Source organism: Oreochromis niloticus, linkage group LG11 (genome assembly GCF_001858045.2).
Source record: "Oreochromis niloticus isolate F11D_XX linkage group LG11, O_niloticus_UMD_NMBU, whole genome shotgun sequence".
Taxonomy (NCBI): Eukaryota; Metazoa; Chordata; class Actinopteri; order Cichliformes; family Cichlidae; genus Oreochromis; species Oreochromis niloticus.
In genome coordinates this window covers 31491590-31511484 of record NC_031976.2, presented here as the reverse complement: position 1 = coordinate 31511484, position 19895 = coordinate 31491590, and the positions used below count along the sequence as shown (strand labels likewise).

At 39.9% G+C, this 19895-nt stretch overlaps 1 protein-coding gene across 6 annotated transcripts in view; it reads right to left on the bottom strand.

The window, feature by feature from the left end:
- Positions 1-19895, bottom strand: part of sema6cb (semaphorin 6Cb) — a 149045-nt gene that overhangs the window by 59156 nt on the left and 69994 nt on the right. For 5 of the 6 annotated variants that reach the window (XM_005455151.4, XM_005455148.4, XM_003450302.5 and 2 more), the window contains one exon: positions 3801-4003. In XM_005455151.4, the coding sequence (XP_005455208.1) occupies positions 3801-3942 (142 nt within the window). In that variant the 5' untranslated portion in view covers positions 3943-4003. Of the gene's footprint in view, positions 1-3800; positions 4004-16932; positions 16951-19895 lie in introns of those variants that run through there. The other variant, XM_025911396.1, reaches the window with a different exon arrangement.

Here is a 19895-nt window from a genome sequence, read left to right as displayed (position 1 = left end):
TTTCTAGGACTTATCAGGGAGAGCCGCACGCGAAAATGCAAATGTTGGACATTAAATACTCTTGTGAGGTCCTTATTGCAAGGTCTGTCTGATGCAGGATTGTGCTGAATGTGCAAGTAGGGCAACTAGTGGGCGACACGTGTTCCATCTCCTGCATGCATCCCTGTCACAGAAACGACATAATGTACTCACTCCAACGCAAGCCATTTACTGCTGCATGACACGTGTGCGAAAGGGAAATATCCCGACGCGATTCTCCTGAAATCTTCGAAAGTTCATGTGTGAAAATGTCTTTAGTGTCATCATCAATGCAATTTAAATACCTTCACCTGGTAAAGTGCCTCTAAAACAAATTGCACCAACAGGAAAATCATAAAACAAAAAACCAACACAAAATGTTAGATAAGATGAACCGAGCGAAGTCGTGCAAAGAAACAGTGATATAATATCAACTTTATGGTGCACTATGGCTGATTTTCATTTTTCCCTTCTTCTTCCTCTACTGCATGTTAATTTCATTTTCTTTCCCTTACTCAAAGTGCAGACGAACTCACTAGAGGGCAATGTTATTTTAAACAATGGGAGATTGTGTCCAGTACTTTAAATAACAAAATGACAGTCAGCCAGTAGATGGATATGCCTTTCAAAAGCTTGATTAAAAAAAGATCCTTCAGGCAAAAATGAAATAAGCCTGGCTCAATACTGACACCACGCTGTCTTCCATATCACAGATACTTCCCCTGCTGACTTCTTCTTCTTTTTAACTAAGCAAAGATTCAGCTGAAGGCCAGAGCATTCTGTGTCTGTAAAGTACTGTATTAAGTGCCCTCCAGCTTCCCATCTGACCTGGGCTGCTGCTGAATTAGCAATCCCCCCTAGAAATACACCACAATCTGAAATTAGTCTCTCTACAGGGAGCCGTACACGCTCCTTTAACCACTCGTCTCAAATCGACTGTTTAAAGATTTAAATGCCTAATGTCTGGCTGAGTGCTGGACCTTGCTGTGCTGTCTGGTGAAGAGACTCCCAGTGGCTCAACAGCCCGCCCTGCCATCCTCCCCCTTGGCAAATGAGGATTTCTAATTACTCTTTAGCACTTTCACACCCTGTTTGGCTGTGGCTAGGTCATTGCTAGCAGAAAAATCCAGGATAATGACTCGAGGCATTTAGGATCACTACAACGAGAAGAACGTACAACTCATAAGACCAAGTACTCAAAGAACTACAGTAGAATCCTACATTGAAGCTCCAGCAACACTTCTAATGTGGCCAACAATGTTATTTCTTGACCATCTTGTTGGTTAGCTTTTAGTCTTCATGGACAGTGGGAGTAGGTAAAGATGATATGCTGTAAAGCCGATTTTGTATTGAGATGTATTCCCCAAACTGCACTTCAAAGACTGCATTTAATCTTTTCACCTGCTGCTTAAAGAACAAATGAAAGAAAGAAGAAACAGTCTGTCAAGGACACACGTTAAGTTATGACATGTTATCCATAACTGCTAGGACTTAGTTCAATATTTAAATGCTATTGCTACTGCATAGTAATGATAACTGTTAAAAGGAACCTTTTATGCCCTTTTTCAACTGCAGGGTTTTATTCTTGAACTCTGTTGGAATTGATTTGCATGAGAAACTGTTCAAAATAATTCTTATTTATCATATGCAGAGCCTTGGAGCAGCACCTCATTCACTGACTGAAACAAGAGATTTCAGGTTAACCTTAACAACGTCCCTCTTTTAAGGACGGTTTCTCTTGATTGGCTGCCTCTAACATACAAAGGAAAAAGTTGTGTGTCTAAGATAATAATGTTAAAGAAACGTCCTCTTTCAGACATCATACACAACCAAGAATAGCAAAAAAGCTGCCTGAAACCAATCATGAAAATGGGTAGTGCAGTGCATGCATCCTAAACAAGACTAGACATTTTATTAATAGCGTCATGTTCTGTATAACCTGTATCAGCTGTACTGGCTGTGGAAAACCTAAATATGCCCAACTTAAACAGCACGGTGTCAGTCAAAAACAAAAGTGTAAGAAAAATTATTTGTCCGCTTTCTAAAAGAAGGAGTCACTTAGGTATGATTTCATAGACTTCATCCTGACCAAGTACTATGATTCATAATGGATGTCTCAGAGTTGTGAGGGACCTTGCACCATGCTGTCACCTGCTGGAACTAGAAGTGACAAATTGCTCTCATTACACCTGGGACGGAGCTCCACATATAGCACTATTAGCGCAGCTATTTCTGCTAATGGTAGCGTTACTCTCTTCCAGATAGATCAATTACAGTGTGTGGGCCATGGTCTCAGCCACCTCTTAAATCAATTATGGGCCATTACATTTAGCAGCCAAGACCTCTTCTGTAGACCTTCCCAGTTATTGGGTGCCACAGATGGGTCCCTAGGGTGGTCCAACAGAGCAGTGTCTTGAGTGTGTTAGAAGTCTTCAAGAGTCTCTTAAATCAAAAACTTGCTGGTTTCCAGCTGTAGCTCTGAAGTTTTAATGTCTTATGCTGTGGTAACATGTGGAGCCGGGGTAATAATTCATTATTAGCTTCTATCGACTGTCATTGGAATATGGCTGAGACAGTTGTGCTATCAAAAGATGAAAATCTTTTGTTCACATGAAAGATTACAGGAAAAAAATATAAATAGCATTACAGGTCATTTTGTATGCATTTGAATTAATTAAATTATGGTATTATTAGGGACTGAAGAGTAAGGACAATTCAGACATTTATTAATTTAGGTGATGTTAACTAAAAAAGAAAAAAACCCTCAATCAAAACCATATTGTAGTCACCGTCTCCTAGGTAGGGACAAATATCGATTATCAGTGGTGATCCAACTCTTTATCAGGAAAAAAAGCTAAATATGAAAATTAAAATGAAGAATGTTTATGATGTCAGTAGACTAACCAGCTGTCACCTTCATTATAACGACAGTATGTATGTGTTGTGCAGGCATACAGGTGGGGTTTTGTTTTGCTTTGCAAAAAGTACTGAAAAATTGCTTTTTTTGTAGCACAAGTTTGCCAAACTCTGATCTAAACCAAGGGAGGAAAGAAATATTTGCTGTGTTTATTTCTTGTCAGTGTTCTTGCACCCCAGTCAGTAGTAGTACACATGAAAGACCCACAGAGTGACAGCTGAGTCATTTTTCCTACAATTGTTCATAGTCAGTGCTAAATGAAACTACTGTGAAAAATACTGAACATTTTTGGTGAGAAATTTGGCCGCTAACTTTTACACCAACCTAAATAAATCAAACAAGAAGAATTTTTGCATTGTGAAAATATTCTTTTTTTGATATACTGCATACGTTATTTACACACTCCGGTTGTTGCCACATACAATAAATGTTTTATTATTCAAAACAATGTTTAGCTTGTTGGACAGTCTAAACAGCCCAGCTGTATCCTAATGTGAATCAGATACATGGACAATAAAAATAAAAAATCAGCGCTAGACACTTTACATCAAAATTATTCTGCAAATTTGCTAAAAGTTTGCACCTCTGCTCTGACTGAGACCTTTTTTAATCATGCATACTAAAACTGAAGTGACCTTATTCGACACCAAGTCAGCGCAGAGCTCAACAAATAAATTTAATTATAGCTGTTCCAGCAGCAGAATAAACATCTACAGATTTGCTTGCTGCAAACATAGCCTTAAACACATCCACCTCACTAAGCTATATCCCCCAGTGACGAGATATGCCTTAGTGACCCTCGCTCTAGATTTACATGTACTCCTGCAACAGGGATCACCATGGCAACAACAGATTTTGAACTTACTTTCTCTGCCCACGACGCTGATTGGTTCCAGGTCTTGGGGGAACGGCGTGGCTCCTGAGGACAGCTGAGCTAAGAAGGCGACAAAGGTGAGAGCCAGGAAGGCTGGCAGGATGGGTCGAGGCAAGACGACCATCGGCCTCATTTTGGCAGAGGAAGAGACCTCACCAGTAACACATGGCCCACAGCAGATTCACCTAACCAACCTTAAAAAAAAAAGAAAAAAGAAAAGGCACGGAGTTGGTACATTGTTATTATCAATATTACATCTGAGACACCTCAGTGTAATAAAATTAAGACAGTCAACACAAACACTATAAGCTGGTCGACTTCTAATATAGTAGTATGTATTGGATATAGATGCATTTTATAGAGATTCTAAATTAAAAGGCAACAATTACATAACTGAAGAATGACTAGAGTAATGTTTAAAGGTGGCATCTTAGTTCCTATTAGCATGCAATGCCTCATGCCAATGCAGTGATGTGATTGAGTGTCCGCCCAACCACTGACTTTTAAGAGTGCAAATGCATTAAAAAAAGGCAGATGGAGTCAGACCAAACCAGACGTGTGAGGGAAGCAACCAGCAGAGAAGGCAGGCTGCAGGACCCTGACCACAAGGACACTTAAACATTCACTGCCCAACCGTGTCTTTAAGAATGAACACTCCTTGTTCAGCCTGATATGGCGAGATGTCCTCGCAGTTGTTTAATTTAGTAAAAGGTAAGAGGTCACTTTGTGTATATTTAAATATCACCTCTAAAAGGCGGCTCTAGCACATGGGCTTTGTGCAAAAACAGCTCCTTCAACTGCAACAGTCACCAGTTGTTCAGAAATTTGAGGAGGCTTTAAAGACTTCCCATAACCTCATGACCCTACCAAAGAGAGCCTGAAACTGATGAAATTTAATGGGGATGAACAGGAACACATCTCTCACATACAACTATATGCTTTTACAGGAGGAACTAAAGGTGGAGACCATCAAATAATTAAAAAAATGTTCAACATTTCTGTTTGCAGTGGTGAGAGAGTGGCAGCAGGATTATGTGGTTTATATGGAGAATCAATTGTGAGTTATAGGTCAGGACCATAAATGTTTGAAAGGCATCCTTCCAAAGAATTGCCACACCTGTCTGTCTGGTTAAAAGGCCCAAGCTAATATAATTTGTGACAGGGCTGTAAATTTAAAGGCAATGGTGACCGGGACTGGTGATATTATTTTAAAAAAAAAAAAAAAACATTTTCAAAAGTTTGGCACTGTGCTAATTTACGTTTCTGATTTGGAAAACCAAGAATAACAAAAAAAATATATATATTCACGTGGATTTCTATTATGGCAAAGAGTAGATATGTCTGCTGCCACAGAGGTGAAAGTGTAGGAAACTCACTTGTGGGAATTTATCAATGCAACAACACAATAGGCTAATATGTTTCCAGATTCTGCTATAAAGAAGATGATTGGCTTTTTGGAAGTGACTGCTATCTTTGGTATTTTTGAATTCTCCCATAACTTTCTATTTCTTTGTGATTCTTGGTGTCCACGCTGCCCACCCACCATGCAGGGTGGTGGCAATACCCAGTCAGCCTTTTAGGTCTCAGGGGTAAAAAGGTTTAACAATTCAGAAGATGGAAAATAAATACAAATATTACTTAAAAATGGATATGTTAAGCTACAATGACAAAATATTTCAATATGCAGACTGCAATGTATTGGTAAAGTCAAAGAAAATGAATTGATGGATAATAATGATAAAAAAAGAAACAGAATCAGTGCGAGAAAAGTCACAAACCCAAGCTGGAGAGCCTCATACATTTATTAAGTAATTTTCACAGATGAAAATGCACTCTCTAATGAATCACATAACGGGACCTTGTCTCGTCAGGCATCTTTTCAATACCGGCAAACACTGTTGGGCTTAGGTGTGGGTTAGTGCCCGAGAAAGGCAGGACAGTTTCCTGGGCCATTATCACAAAGGCTCAAATGGCTCAAAAGGCTCACTGTTTAAAAGTGGCTTTATTTTGATATCAGAAAATGTTAACATGACCTGCAAGCAGATCTGCACCAAAGTACACAGAGTAAGGAAACAGGTTGCATGTGCCAGGTTGTACCATTCAAATGCTCAAGACTTAAATAGTACAAATACTTGCTGCATTTGTCAATTTGAACACCTGGTGCTAAACATTCAAATGTACACAGAGCATGTCCTTTGGAAAAAAGTTGGGTGGTAAACAGAAAGTGATTCATTTGTTGTGCGTTTGTTAGCATGAGAGAAGAACTTGTCTTGCATAATTAGAGGAACAACTCCGTAGCCGAACAAAGGGTGCTGCCATCGAAATCAAGATTTCAAAACTGAAAAGTCAAAGAAAGATGTAATAACACCACAAGCAGTATCTGTCAATGATCTCAAAAAACAAAACAAAACAAACAAAAACCAACAATGACAGCTTATCAAGTAAAGATGTTGCAACCTCATCCACCTCCAAGAATTCAAATCACAGATTATCATTCTCAATAAAGTGTTTGACAAAGGAGCTCTGAGAATATTTCCTCTTTAAAAAAAAAAAAAAAGTTTGCATAAAAGTTGGACTCGAGTGTCTGTGTGGGAATAATTAACAGCTCCAGACATTGTACACAAGGCTGAGATTATGCATGAATGTTAATTTCCACATCTGTTTGATATTTGAGGAAAGAGACAGTAACAGATGGATGGAAGAGGGATTTGTCGAAACCAACTTCAAACTGTGATGACCTGCACTCCTTGCCAATTTATTGAGGGCAATGTGTCCTCTACAGGGGATCTTACAAGCCCTCCCAAGTTTATGCACTGTGTCACTTGGCAGTGAGACTTGGGCCACATGGTTTTAAGTGGGAGCAGAAAATTAAGTCAACAGAGACATGAACTGTCATCAATATTGATAATAGTGTGCCTCATTTAAATGCAGGCAGAAAGCTGCATTTAGCAATGAGGTCAAGCGATGATCACAACACCATAAATCGACGTGAGTGGGCGAGTGTCTGTTTGTGTTTACTCTGTGAATTACAGCAGCTTGTGTGGCCTGCCTTAGTAAGTATATGAGAGCGATATACCTGATGAATTAGCCTCATATGGTATAATTTGGCTGTTTTGTTTTTATTCTCCCACCCAGCGAAGCAGCTATTTAAACAGATGATGTTATTATAAAGACAAATAAGTGAGAAAAGTCGCTTAAAACGTCAAAAACATTCACGGCAGAAAAAGGCTAAATGAACTTTTGTCATTTATACCGTTAAACTACCAATAAAACAGCCGAATGTCAAAATTTATCCACTTTCATCATGAATACGCACAGCCGCACATAAACCCAAGCAGCGTGTCCAGGGAACACTATATTCTTGTGAGAAAGGAAGGCAGAGATCATTTATTGACAACCTACTTAGCTAAAGGAAGGCAACCAACAGAGTGTGAAAACAAGACAACCATACTGAGTACAAGAGCTTATGCAAGTCAAGTAATATACCCCACATGGTTTGTGCATACAGTATTAGCTTGTAGTTAAGGTTGAGTTTCAGACTGTTGAGGACTTCATTATCCTGAACTGGTGCTGGAGAAACTTTACTGCTAGAAGCTGTGTGACAAAAATAAATACTTGCAAATCTAGACAGAAGGGATTTGTCTTTATACTCATCGAGTGTATTGGATATATCGCCCACCCCTGGTTCAGCATATGCGAAAAGTAGAACTCCTGGTTAGATTCTACCCACTATTTCCCTCATCATTCCCCGCTTACTCTTTGCTGTCTGCTCTCTACTGCCCTGCCAAATAAAGGCTAAAAACTACCCCCCACCAAAAAAAAAGAAAATCTGATTTTTACCTTCAGATTTCAAGTGTGAAATACTGGCAAGGTCAGATCATGTGAAAATATACTCCACAAGCTGCTAAACTTTTAAGTTAAATGCTGGCAAATGAAGTCAGCCAAAGAAGCTCACATCAATGAATCAATGTTGCACAAAAAACAATTTCAGTTCTGCACTTGAAAAAGATCAAATGCTCATTTCTGTGCCGTGTACACTGTGCAGTGCATATCAAACATTTCACCTGATTATAAATTTGTTCTCTGGGTGTGATTTATTGTATGTGAATCAGGTACTGAATGCAGCATCATTGATTGTTTTAGAGACACTTCTTACCTGAAACTATGAAATCAAACATCACAGTATATTATATCTGTAGGAAATCTCTGGATGAAGTCGGCCTTACTAAAACTGTTCTCCTCAGAATAAACCGTCTTTGGTGCGCCGCACATAAACATTACGTACTGAAGGTCCATGCTCTTGCCTTTAGTTCTGTTCCATCGCTCACATTGTTCTGGTTGTACAGCTTAAAGTAGACTTATTATGCTTTTCCCCGTTTTCTCTCATACAGACAGTTTCAATAGTGGATTCTTATATTAAATAAGGCCAAAGTTCCAAATAATGAGGTCAGTATATTACAAATAAGTCCTTTGTGCCAAAAGCACAGTCTTCAGTCTGCCCTAAAAGCTCTGTTTTCAAGAGTTTTTAATGCCATTAGGTCTGTATAACATCAAAAACAGGTGATACTGTTAATATGGTGCACACAGCTGTGGCTGTGAGTACAGCCGCTAAACGGTTAAAACCTTCTGTTTACACGATGCAGCTAATCAAAAGAAAGCTGGCTTAAAGGGAGAGCTAAAGCAGCTTGTTTTAGACAGGATGAACTGAACAGCTGCACCAGGGCTGGTTATAGATAGATGCATATTTCCTTTCCAACTGCAAATCAAGTCAAGCTACCCTGCTAGAGTCAAAGAAACATAAAGATATGGAACTGGAAACGAGCATAAACTATACTTTTGAACTGTTACACTAGCGGACAAAGCAAAACACACTGAAAAATGTGTCTACAAATCAACTACCCTCTGGAACTCTGAGCTCTCTTAATTTAACCTAACACAAAGTCTAATCAGTTAATGACTTTCTGTGCAGTCTAAGGAGAGAGGGATAGCTGATGAGCTGACAGCTGTCCAAAGGATATAGGCCAGTGCTGATCCTATTCCATGTTTGCTCTCGGTGTTCTAGGGTTTGATGGGAGGACTTGGATCATTTTGGTTTTAATGAACTGGACGTGTTAAGCAATCTGTGAGAGACTGGCAGTTGGGCCTCTTTGGAGGGGTAAGTGTTTCTGGGATGCTGTGGCACACCAATGATGATCTGACATTCATTTGGATTAGCCAACAGCACCGCATCTGGATTTGTAAAATGAATCCACACAGAATTCAGGCCTTTTCTGGGCTAATGCATAAATCAGACCAAAACAATAAGAAATGATGACCTTAAATCATTGTCACGAATTGAGCCATGCAGTCATTTAAATTCATATATAAACTCCTGCAAGTAAATTTTTATGTTCCGCGTCCCCATTTGCCTGAGAATAACTGTCCCGTAAAAAGTCACGTTTAAAATCTAAATTTCCATTTCATCCTCAATCAGCTGCATTGCTCTGTATGCACCTGTCAACTCCTGGGACTTCTATTTTCTGACAACACCTGCTGCACAACTGAACAGTAGAGCATAATCCTGATGCAAAATCACTCTCTAATATTCCCAGACCTTACCCGTGCTTCAGTGGTGGGGAGGCTAATCCACTCATTTTTTGATAGCCACAGAATTGAGTCTACCTCTCACCTCACACCTCTGTGCGCTTTGATATCTCTGAGCCCCCTGGCTGTGAATTTTTTGTCTGAAGCCACACTAGTTTCTGTTCTCACATATTTGCAGGAAACACTGGTCAGCATAATGAGCGAGCATATCCCTGGACTCCATGATAATTTCAGACACAATTAGCCACATTAGCCTCTGCTCTCAGCAGGCCATTACAAAATAGGCTATTATTCTGGGTGCTATAATAACACCAAGAATATGGCTTCCACATGATAAGTCAAGTGTAGGGTATGTTTGAGGACGCGGTGTTCAAGCTTTACAGAGTGAGCACTTAGCAAGAGGCAGAAGAGTAAGAGAAGAAGGAAACAGACCCTGACTGCAGGATATACAATTAGGGTCGTGGTGTTGCATTATTCATGCAAGAAGGCATATGGAGAGTTGAGATGCTTTAAGAAACATCAGTTTCCATTAGTGTATCTGTGACACCCTTTATACCTCCATTAACCTGCTCCAACAACAATTAATCTTCTGTGATGGACTTTCTGTGCTGTTTAGAGATTTTATAGGGACACATATCTGAAATGAAATCAGACGCCCTAAATGAAGGGGTTGTGTTAAAAAAATGCTTTGTTTCCTCACATTTTTTCAAATTCAACTGCATCTGAGTTGTTTCATTTAAAATTCAATGAGGTAATGTACAGAAACAAAGTTAGAAAAAAGTCGTCTCTGTTCAAATATTTATGGACCTAACTGTATAATCCACATAATGAACAAATAAATAATGTAAATATTTGAATGAGAGACCATATCTGAGTTTCCTAGCTTTGTAAAAATAATGAATATTTTTGCCTCATGATTTTTTTTTGTTTATTTTTTGGTCTTGCTGTCAAAACAACTGCAGGGGAATTTTAATGTGACCGGAGGAAAAACAACACATGATATGAATGGTGTGTGGTGAGACAAACATTCCATTGTTAAGTCCTGAGCCATATTGTCCCTCCCCAAACTCCCTTTGGAAGGTTCATCAGATCACCAATCTCATTGCAGTCCCATGACACAAATCACACAGCACATCACCATCTGCACAGAGTTGTTTTTCTCAAGCACTCAAATCCTGCTCTTCCTGCATACTTTCAGATATTTCCACATAAAGCCACAGTTGACGTTCAAAAGCTGATGTGGAAAAACAACCTGTCGTGAAAATATTCTTTGTTGCAAATATTCTCTACAAATGTTCGCAGCAATTCTTTCCTTTGCCAGTTATTTCAACTCTGCCCTGAACCCTCCCAGACAGGAGAAACTTTGCTAATTAGATTTCCAATGGCTCACCGCAAAGACGCCGTGGTTGCAAATTGGAACTGGGATCAAGGAGCCTTGGACAATAATTGAAAGAACAACCCCCACAAGACACATAGGTGGATTCGAGATTTTAGGTAGATGCTGCACATGGTACAAGCCAGTTCACTGTAGTGTAGTTACAACCTAGATAAAAAGATCTTTAAACATATCTTAACACATAAAAAGAAACACTGTTTATACTTATGTTCATGTTTATAATGCCACTTTCATTATTAAATCAGACTTCCAGTGTTACTGGTCGCCGGCCAGGCAGATGCTATGTACAAACACTTCACACAGCTGAGACATCGAAGATGGGGTGCTGAATACAAACATGTCAGATAAAGGAACTGGGATTTTGGTGCTTTTCAAAAGGTCCTGCAGTGGCAAAAACAGAACGGCTCCAGGGGATCACTGTGGCAACATTTTAAAAAGTCCATTAGCATCACAGGTCGAAGAGGAGTGATGGCTGGCTTCTTGCATTTTACCGAGAATAGAAAATCAATGGTCCCTGTAGTCCTTTAGTTCTTGGATTAGTATGTCAACTGCCTGGTGTCAGTATAATGTAGTCTTATTCTCACAGTGTCCGCATTGTGCCATGGAAAAGAGAGGGCAAGATGGCATCCGGGATGAGACATGTCTGTCAGGGGAGGTTGGGACCCTCCTCGCCATCAATGCCACTCAGCCTGCTCCCAGGAAAGTGCTGCTTTAACCTCAGTGCCCGCAGAGTTCAGACAAGTGATGGGTTGTCCTGTTGCACAGGCCATCGATTGTCACCCCATGTCAGAAATCTCCATTCTCTTCTCATCACAGAATCCCCACGGACCACAGTGTGGTTTGTACTTAAGCTTAGATGGTAGATCTTTAGAGAGCTGATATCAAAGTACAACCCCGCTGATGGAGAGAGAAAACAAACGTCTGGAAACCGTTTCCGCAATGAATAATGTACACTGTCAATTGTTCGGGCAAAGATGAGAATATTAGCGTCTTACTGAGCAGCATGGATTCAATAGGAAGGGATAGATGATGCTGGCTAACACCAATTGCTTTGGGCATCACTCTTGGAGAAAAGTAGCCCTGCCTGCAGTCAGGCCTGCTCTCAGGACTTCTTTCTACAGACATCAAGTTGGCAAGACTTCACACAGGGGGATCTATGCAGGACTCAGACAGTGAGACGGTTCTCTGATCGATCTGCAAAACTGCTGCAGGCAACATCCATCGTCTTCATGTCTATTTGCAATGGGTGAAAAAAAACCCCAAAGGGCTATCAGTGGAAGAAGGATAAGGCTTGCACCAGTGAAATCCTCTTCAATCGTCTCCCTCCTGTTAATTATTTACATTCATCTTCAGGGAGGCCTATAATTCCACTAACATTCTGTGCTCCCTGTCAGTCAGGATCCACCTTCAATCTTCCGGAGTCCTTATGGCATTTAAATCGAGACTTACCTTGGGGTCTTCTAATCAAATAGATCAGCTTAAAATATGCTGGGCAGCATCTGTGCTAACCTAGCTCCCTCATCTCTTTCTCCTCTTCATATATAAAAGTGAATGTTAACTACCCCCTTCTCCTTTCAATCTCTCCGTCATCAATAATTCACACTGTTATTGAGAAACACTACCTGAACCCTGTATTGACAGAAATCCAAGCACTGTCATTCCCTCAAGGGCGTCATAATTGGATACCCCCAGAGGCCACTGATGAGAAATGCAGAGCAAAGGGGGAAAAGCGGGACGATTGTTGTTGTTTTCTCTATGTTGTGTTTCCAATTTTAACTTTCTATTTCAGGAACTCCAGTCTGACCTCACAGGTGAAGTCGGCCAACAAATCGAATAGAGGACTTTCCCTTGACTATGTGTCCCAACTATAACTACAAAAAGGAATCACTGAACTATGGGTAAATTAATTTCCATATTAAACTGTGTGAAATTTATTAAATTTGCATTTGTTTGTTTGTTGTAGGGGTGAGGCGGCTGATTTAAATACATCATAAAGGACAAACCAATTTTAATTGATACCATCCTAAATGTTAAATGAGTGTTCTCCCTGTAAACTGATTCAACTGCATGGACATTATGGAAATACAACACCTCTGTTCTGATGCTGTACATTGTTGTCTGCTCTGGTACTAAAGCAATGATGAAAGTGCTGATATAAAGGAAGAAAGAGCAGATATAATCTCCTGTCACAGTGCACTTTACACACCATCACGGTGCCTGTATCTGTCACAATTTGCACAAAACTGCTGACCTCTCGCAAGGGCATAAAAGGATGCACAGGTTATCCAGGTAAAGCAGCCAACAATCCAGACAGGATCAAAATATGCTAATAAAATGCTTCAATAAAATGTGGTGAGAATGATGTGAGCCATTAAAAAGGTTTGTTGTTGCCAGGTGATGGGCATTCAGACCAGAACTAAAGCGAAGACGCCACTGCCTGTGCTCTCAGTCAAGGCAAGCCAGGTGGTTAAAAGCTTTGGTGATGTTTATGCATCCCCTAAGGTGAATAAACAAACTCATGGGAAGAGGAGCGCAAAGAGCTAAGAGGTTTGCCTGCAGTCATGTGGGTGTGCCTACACATTTATTTGTCATTTATTCATCTATTTATATCTACTTTTTTATTTTATATCCTAAGTTGTATCATTCACACCAAGCAATATGTTGAGAAGACTGTGTATACAGTTTTCTAGAGGGGTGACTTGGCAGGCTGTGATTCAGCTGTCACTGCAGTAGGCAGTTAAAAAAAAAAAAAAAACAGTAATCCTAGGAAACAAAAGCAAAACCTCATGCATAAGCAGAAGTATGCCAAGCTGGCCGAAATCACAACAAGAATGAGACTTTTTGTTGTGCAAACAGCAATACAAATAATGGGTTAGAAGCTTATCTTGCTTATGATCCTATTGTATACTCAACTGCTTTATTGCTAAAATAAAAAACCAACAATGACTGTAGAGTGGGCGTGGGCTTTTAATCAGACAGCAGTGTAGGAAAAATCTGCTCTGTCATCAGATAAATAAGCAGAGCGGCGAGGTTTATATAAGGAAGCTTGAATTTAAAAAAGACCCCCATGAGGTACAAGTGTACATAAAAATCCTCATACTCATGGCTTTCTCACAACAAATGCAAAGACATGAAAAAGACCTAGGCAATCAATACTTCAAAGGTTTTCCTTACATTTTCATGATTTGACAAGGCTCAATCAGTGCTAAAACCTGCACCACTGATAAAATGAGTCAGAAGCTGTGCAATCTTTTTTTTGCTTGCTGTTGCTGAGGATGCTTCAACCGAGGACCACCACTGTTGAGGACTTCACAGTGGCTTTGTGTCCATTAACTCGGCGGCGGACGAAAAGAGAGTGCGAGTTCTCTATTAACACAGAGGTTCTTTGATCTCCATCTCCCCTGTGGTACCAATTAGTTTGCTGCACCGTTTGCATTTCAAACTCTTCACACTTCCTATTTTGAAAGACATCCTGCATGAATTATCAATCTACCACGACTTTTGTTCCCTCTTGGTAAAAAGTGAGTTTCGAGGGGGATCTTTCTAAAGTTCGGGTCACTTAAACGAGGGGTCGTTGGGAAAGCTGAGAGGTGTAAGGTATCTGTTACTTGTTTTCCGCAACCAATCAATGGTGTTTTCGCCCTGTGTGGAAATGTTTTTATTTCACTATCATGCAATGAGGGGAGCGCCTGACCATTTCTCTTAGTCTTGACAAAAGAAGAGGTCACAATTTCAGCTGCGCCAAAGCTGATATTTATAGTCAAAAGATAAAACGGAGCAAGGCAGAGTAGTTGAGAATTGATCAAAGGAAGATAAATAGCTGTGAAGATTCTTCCACTGCCTTTATCCCTTGTTAGCGGAGGCAATCACACAACCGTCACCGAGAAGATCCATCGCTGTCACATTATCCCAACAAGATTACAAGGAATGGGGGGGGGAGCTAGCAAGGGAATGTGTGACAAAAGTACATTTTGTGAATTTTGGTTAAGGAAGAACAAAAGCAGCGAGCCCTGCTTTTATAAATGAATGATTTTTGCAATCTGACTGGTCGATGCTGATGAAGGGAAATATAAATCAAGGCTAAGAGTGAGGCTTCTTGGTGAGAGTGCTGCACAGAGATAATGGCATCATCATGCCTGTGTGGCTCACTGTTCCTGGGAAGATTAAATACTTTATCATTGTCTTTGGGACAAACATTCTCCGTACGCAAGCATGCATCCAATTATTAGATGCCTTTTCCACTCAAACCCAACATCCACATGTCAGCTTCATCCCATACTAGGAGAAAAGGGAGAGATGAAAAGAGACAGCAGTCTTATCATGACAATGCTACCTTTCAGGGCAGTAGCCCACGGTGGCAGCTGACCTCACTTTTATTACCACCGTCTCACACTGATGATATCATCTTAACACATACTGAAAGACCCAGAAGCTTTCAGGCTCAGTTTATCTCATTTTATGGCTGTAAAAACCCCGTCTTGCCCAAGTCAATGGCCACGGGCTAGCGTACACCAAGGAGCAGTGTGGCTCCTTTCACCTCATCAAAGGCTCCAGTGTGTCATGGAACAAGAGAGGAAGTTAGCAGGAGCTGCGACATCAAACAGAGAAATGGGACATGAATAGTGACAGTAAAAAGACAGAAATCTCAATGAGGAGGAGGAGTTGGCAGAGGGGGAGATGACAGTATCTCACAGATCACTGATCTGGAATCAGATATGCAATCAATTCCACCACTCAGTTTCAGGTTAGCAGGTCCTGCTTCAACACCAAATTACTAACAGGGCTAAATTACTTTAATGATTACTTACAGTAGCCAAATGACACAAATATATAACGACCCTCAACACACTGCAATATACAACTGACCAGCTTTGGGCTCAATCCCTTGTTGGATGATTCCCTAAAAATTTCCATTGGGATTAATTAAGTACCTTGAGCATGAGCTACACGAGTCAAAACAACACAACATAAGTGGTGGAAAATTTCCAAGATTTAAGAAATGAGGAACTACTGCAAAGTAACAGATTGCAATTCTTGACCTCTTTTTAGTAGAAACAGAGAATCTCATGTTTGCCGCTTTGCTGGGTTAAATGGGTTTTTACCACAATTAAACCCTTAAAAGCTACAGCAGTTTTAAAAATAACATCCATCTAATGTCCCCTTGCAGCTTAGGTAGTCTCAGATGGATACACAAAAACAAAGTAACACTCATGTTAATGACTAAGACACTCCCCCAGTGTTTCTTTTAATGAAAACAGTGGAGGCCAAAAGATTAATCATTTCTGACAGAATAAACAAATGTTTCTACATGGCTAGACTGGCTGCATACATACATGTTGAGTAAGCTGACATTTTTTATGATTCCTCTAACTCAGATTCTATATAACCTGAAAACAAGATGAAGTTATCACATAACTTGGCACTGCTCAGACAAACAGGGCTTGTCCTGGTTATCTATCATATTTAGAAAGCAACCTTTCTGCTTAGCTGATTAGTTTTCTGCAATAAACCTGGTGACAAATGATCAGAACTACTTGTACCTCAAGTGATCCGAGTCACTTTCAGGTCCATTGGAGGCATGCAGTACATCACTATTGTCGGCTCTCCTGCTTGCATTCCTGCATGTGTCTGAGTTGTGTGTTAAAGCTTGGCTTGGATCTCAGTTTAGATAATGTAGCCCTTCCAGCACTTAAGGAGGATAAGCCCTTATCTCTGTCTAAATACCCAACAGTCATTAAAGGCATCGGGGGTTCCCATGGAAGTCCAACTAATTACAGTTCCAATCATCATTCTTTCCAACATAAAGATCCATGTATTGGGCATTGTATTTATGATGACATTTTCACTACCTTGACATGATTAACTCCTGAAGTGAGCATTAATCTTTATTTAAATGAGACTTTTTCCCTAAAATGATGAGCTTAACTGAATTAATGAACACACATAGAAAATATGCCTCTTAATGTCTGCTGCCTGGTGTCTAATTGTGTAAAAAATCGTGTTACCTTGACAGGCAGATCTCTAAAGCTTTTCGAGTCAAGAGTCCTTGTACAAAGCTCCATGTCACCCCACAAATAAAACAACAACACTTCATTGAGGTAGATCAAAGTAGTGCATGTAGCATTCATCTGTCAACTCCCTCACCATTCCTCAGCTGAAGAGTTCCACTCATCTGCATTTTTCGGTTTTTAGAGACAAGAGAAAAAACAGACACAAAGAGAATAAAAGAAGTTGAGAATAAACCAATTCACACTGGGAGGGTGGTGTATTAAAAAAAACACAGGAACACATAAATTAAAAGAGAGAGAGACACACAAAGAAGGTCTTCTTTTACCTGCAAACACAGAGTCTGATTCTGCTCCCCCCGCCCCCTCCCTCTCCATCCTTCCACTAGGCTTGACCAGGCAGCTACAATAATAGAAAAGCAGAGGGACAAACGGGGCCATCTATAAAGGGGCTAGATACTGGCATGAGCATGCAGTTGAGCCTGGGTGGTGGTGTCATTAAGTGTGAGTGCGTGATAAATGCACTCTGCTTGTCGTATTTGAGATTCTCATTAGTCTGTGTTCAGGAGGAGACCTGGGGCCATTACTCTTGCAGCTGCCCTGACATGAGGCTGAAGGTGTCTGTATATGAGAGCAAAAGAAAGTGTGTACTTCGAAAGGAATTCTTCTATACATAGAGGCATTTTAGGTGATGTATGACACCTTTTGGTAGCCATAGTCAAAGGTCCTGTGTCCTCACACAACAGACAGGCATGCTGATTGTATGACTTGGAAGTCTCAATAGTCATAATTCACGTTCTTAATTATCACTTCCCACTGTGGTTTTTATTTAAATAACAAATTGGTGTTTGGTGAATATATTTTGTGTCACCTTTATACTATGTAAAAGGTGATACAAATTTATTTTTATGTCTTATAATTTTACAAAGTCTCACAATGCAAGTCAGCAAAGAAACAGCAGAAATAGAAGCTCGCGACTGAAAATATTTTCTATGTTCCCTGTTTAATTTTTTTTTAACTAGATTTACAGTAGACAGGCTACATTGACCATTTCTTGTGTTTTACGAAGACTAAAGAGAAAATCACTAGCATGGTCCATAGGGATAAGTGGTGTGATGACTCTCCATATCATTTCAGAGATTAAGAACAAGACACTAGAATTTAAATCAATGTAGTTTGAGGTACCATGCCAACATTTGCATCAGTCTTACATTTTCCATGCAATCCCACCACTAACATCCCCGGGAGCATTCTCAGCCCTACTCACAATTCTCCTACAACATGAATGGAGACACAGGATCAGTCCAACCACAAACATCTCAAAATCTGAGGCTACGTGTTAACTTATTACAACCGCAAGTGTGGAAAACATGGTATGCGCAATAGTACTGTATGAAAATGTATTGTAAAAGCTGCCTGTGTCGCAAAATAACATAATGGCTGCTCAGTACCTTTGAATATAAACGTGTAAAAAGGCTATATGTCACCAGGGAACATTAGTATATTAGCTGATGCTATGCAACAATATATAATTGCACATTTTATTCAAGTTTCTTTTCAGTTGGACGTGGGAGCTATGAAGAGGTAGCTTCCACTCTAGCTCGACAGCCTGCGTCAGTGGCTGTTAAAGTCGTCTGGACGTCTGGTCCAATCAATACTCAGAGACAAGCATCTGCCCAGGTCTCCTGTTACTGTACCTCTGTCTTCATAGCTGTCTCAGGCTGTTTTCCAGACGACCATGTGCTGCTGGCTCGACAGTGAGACTTATCACAGAATAACACAGGTAATGTGATGCCACACAGGCCGGCCGCTGACACTTTAATTTGTCACTGGCGATAGGGTTTGTCAAACTATTCCTGGAGTTCATCAGCCACCTGGCCTTATTTGCTCACTCCGTAGATGACTTTTCAGCCCTCTTGAGAAATCCTATTCGACAATGACCTTGATGCTCAACTGCTGCATATTTTTCATTATGTACGAGCCTCTGCGGAGCGAGTGCCATGTTGTTCTTCAATTGAAGACTATGTGCTGGGTACTGATGAAGCAGTATGAGAGCTATAAAAACTGATCCTCTTTCAGTAATTGACATCATTGCTTGCCTCAAAAAAACAGAACAGCAATGAGACTGTTCAGATCTCAGAGGTGTAAAATCTCAGAAGATGAAAGCAGAGAAAAATTTGAACTCTGATTCAAACATTCAGGCAAGTCAAAATGAAAAAGGAAAAATTAAAGGTAAATAAAGAGGCAGGTAGACTATTTTGAGTCTAGGAGAAACTCACTGAGATAACTGTAAAGTTTTTCAAAAATATGCATGAGCTAATTTAAACTCAAACCTGCACAATATCCACAGGGACAGTGAAAGAGTTTGCAGGTTATCACTAGAGGAATATATCTGCATTATTTCAGAATCTTTGATGCTTATAACTTCATAATGTTTACAGTCCCTTTGATTTAAAAGTTTGTACATTTTTAAGCTGTGACATATTAACAAACACAAGTGTTATAAATGCATTTTCATGATTTGCATGTAATTAGAGCAAAGTCCATCCAAAGTCCAACCATTCCCTGAAACAGTGAAACAATTCCCTGAAAGTAACCTGAAAGTATAAAACAAAAGCCTGAGAGCAAATGCAAGCACTCTTGATGAACTCTTATGTGTACATGAGGAAGAACAGTTGTCATTTGTCTTTTTATGTTTGTTTATAAGTCTTTGACATAGATTCACAGTATGCACCCAAACCTATAAACACTCTCTACAATGTGAAAACTGTGAGAGGTTTTTTTTATACACCGAACTTTCAAACTTTGGACACTGGACGGAGGCCAGGCAGAAGTTTGCAAACAAAAACGTCTTTAAAGCAATTGCAAAAGAGGTCCATATTTACTTTATGAAGAAACAAATTCAAGTTAAAAAGCTTTAGGAAAAAAGAATTCTGTAAATATATATACCAGGAATAAAGGTTTTTATATATGTAACAATGGTTAATGTTAACTGTTCCCTAAAAGGATCCATTAGCCAACCTGAGAGTTGTAATACAAAATTCCCTAAAGCTTAAACTTGGACCAGGGGTCAGTTGAGGGCCATAGGCTGCAGGGCTCGAA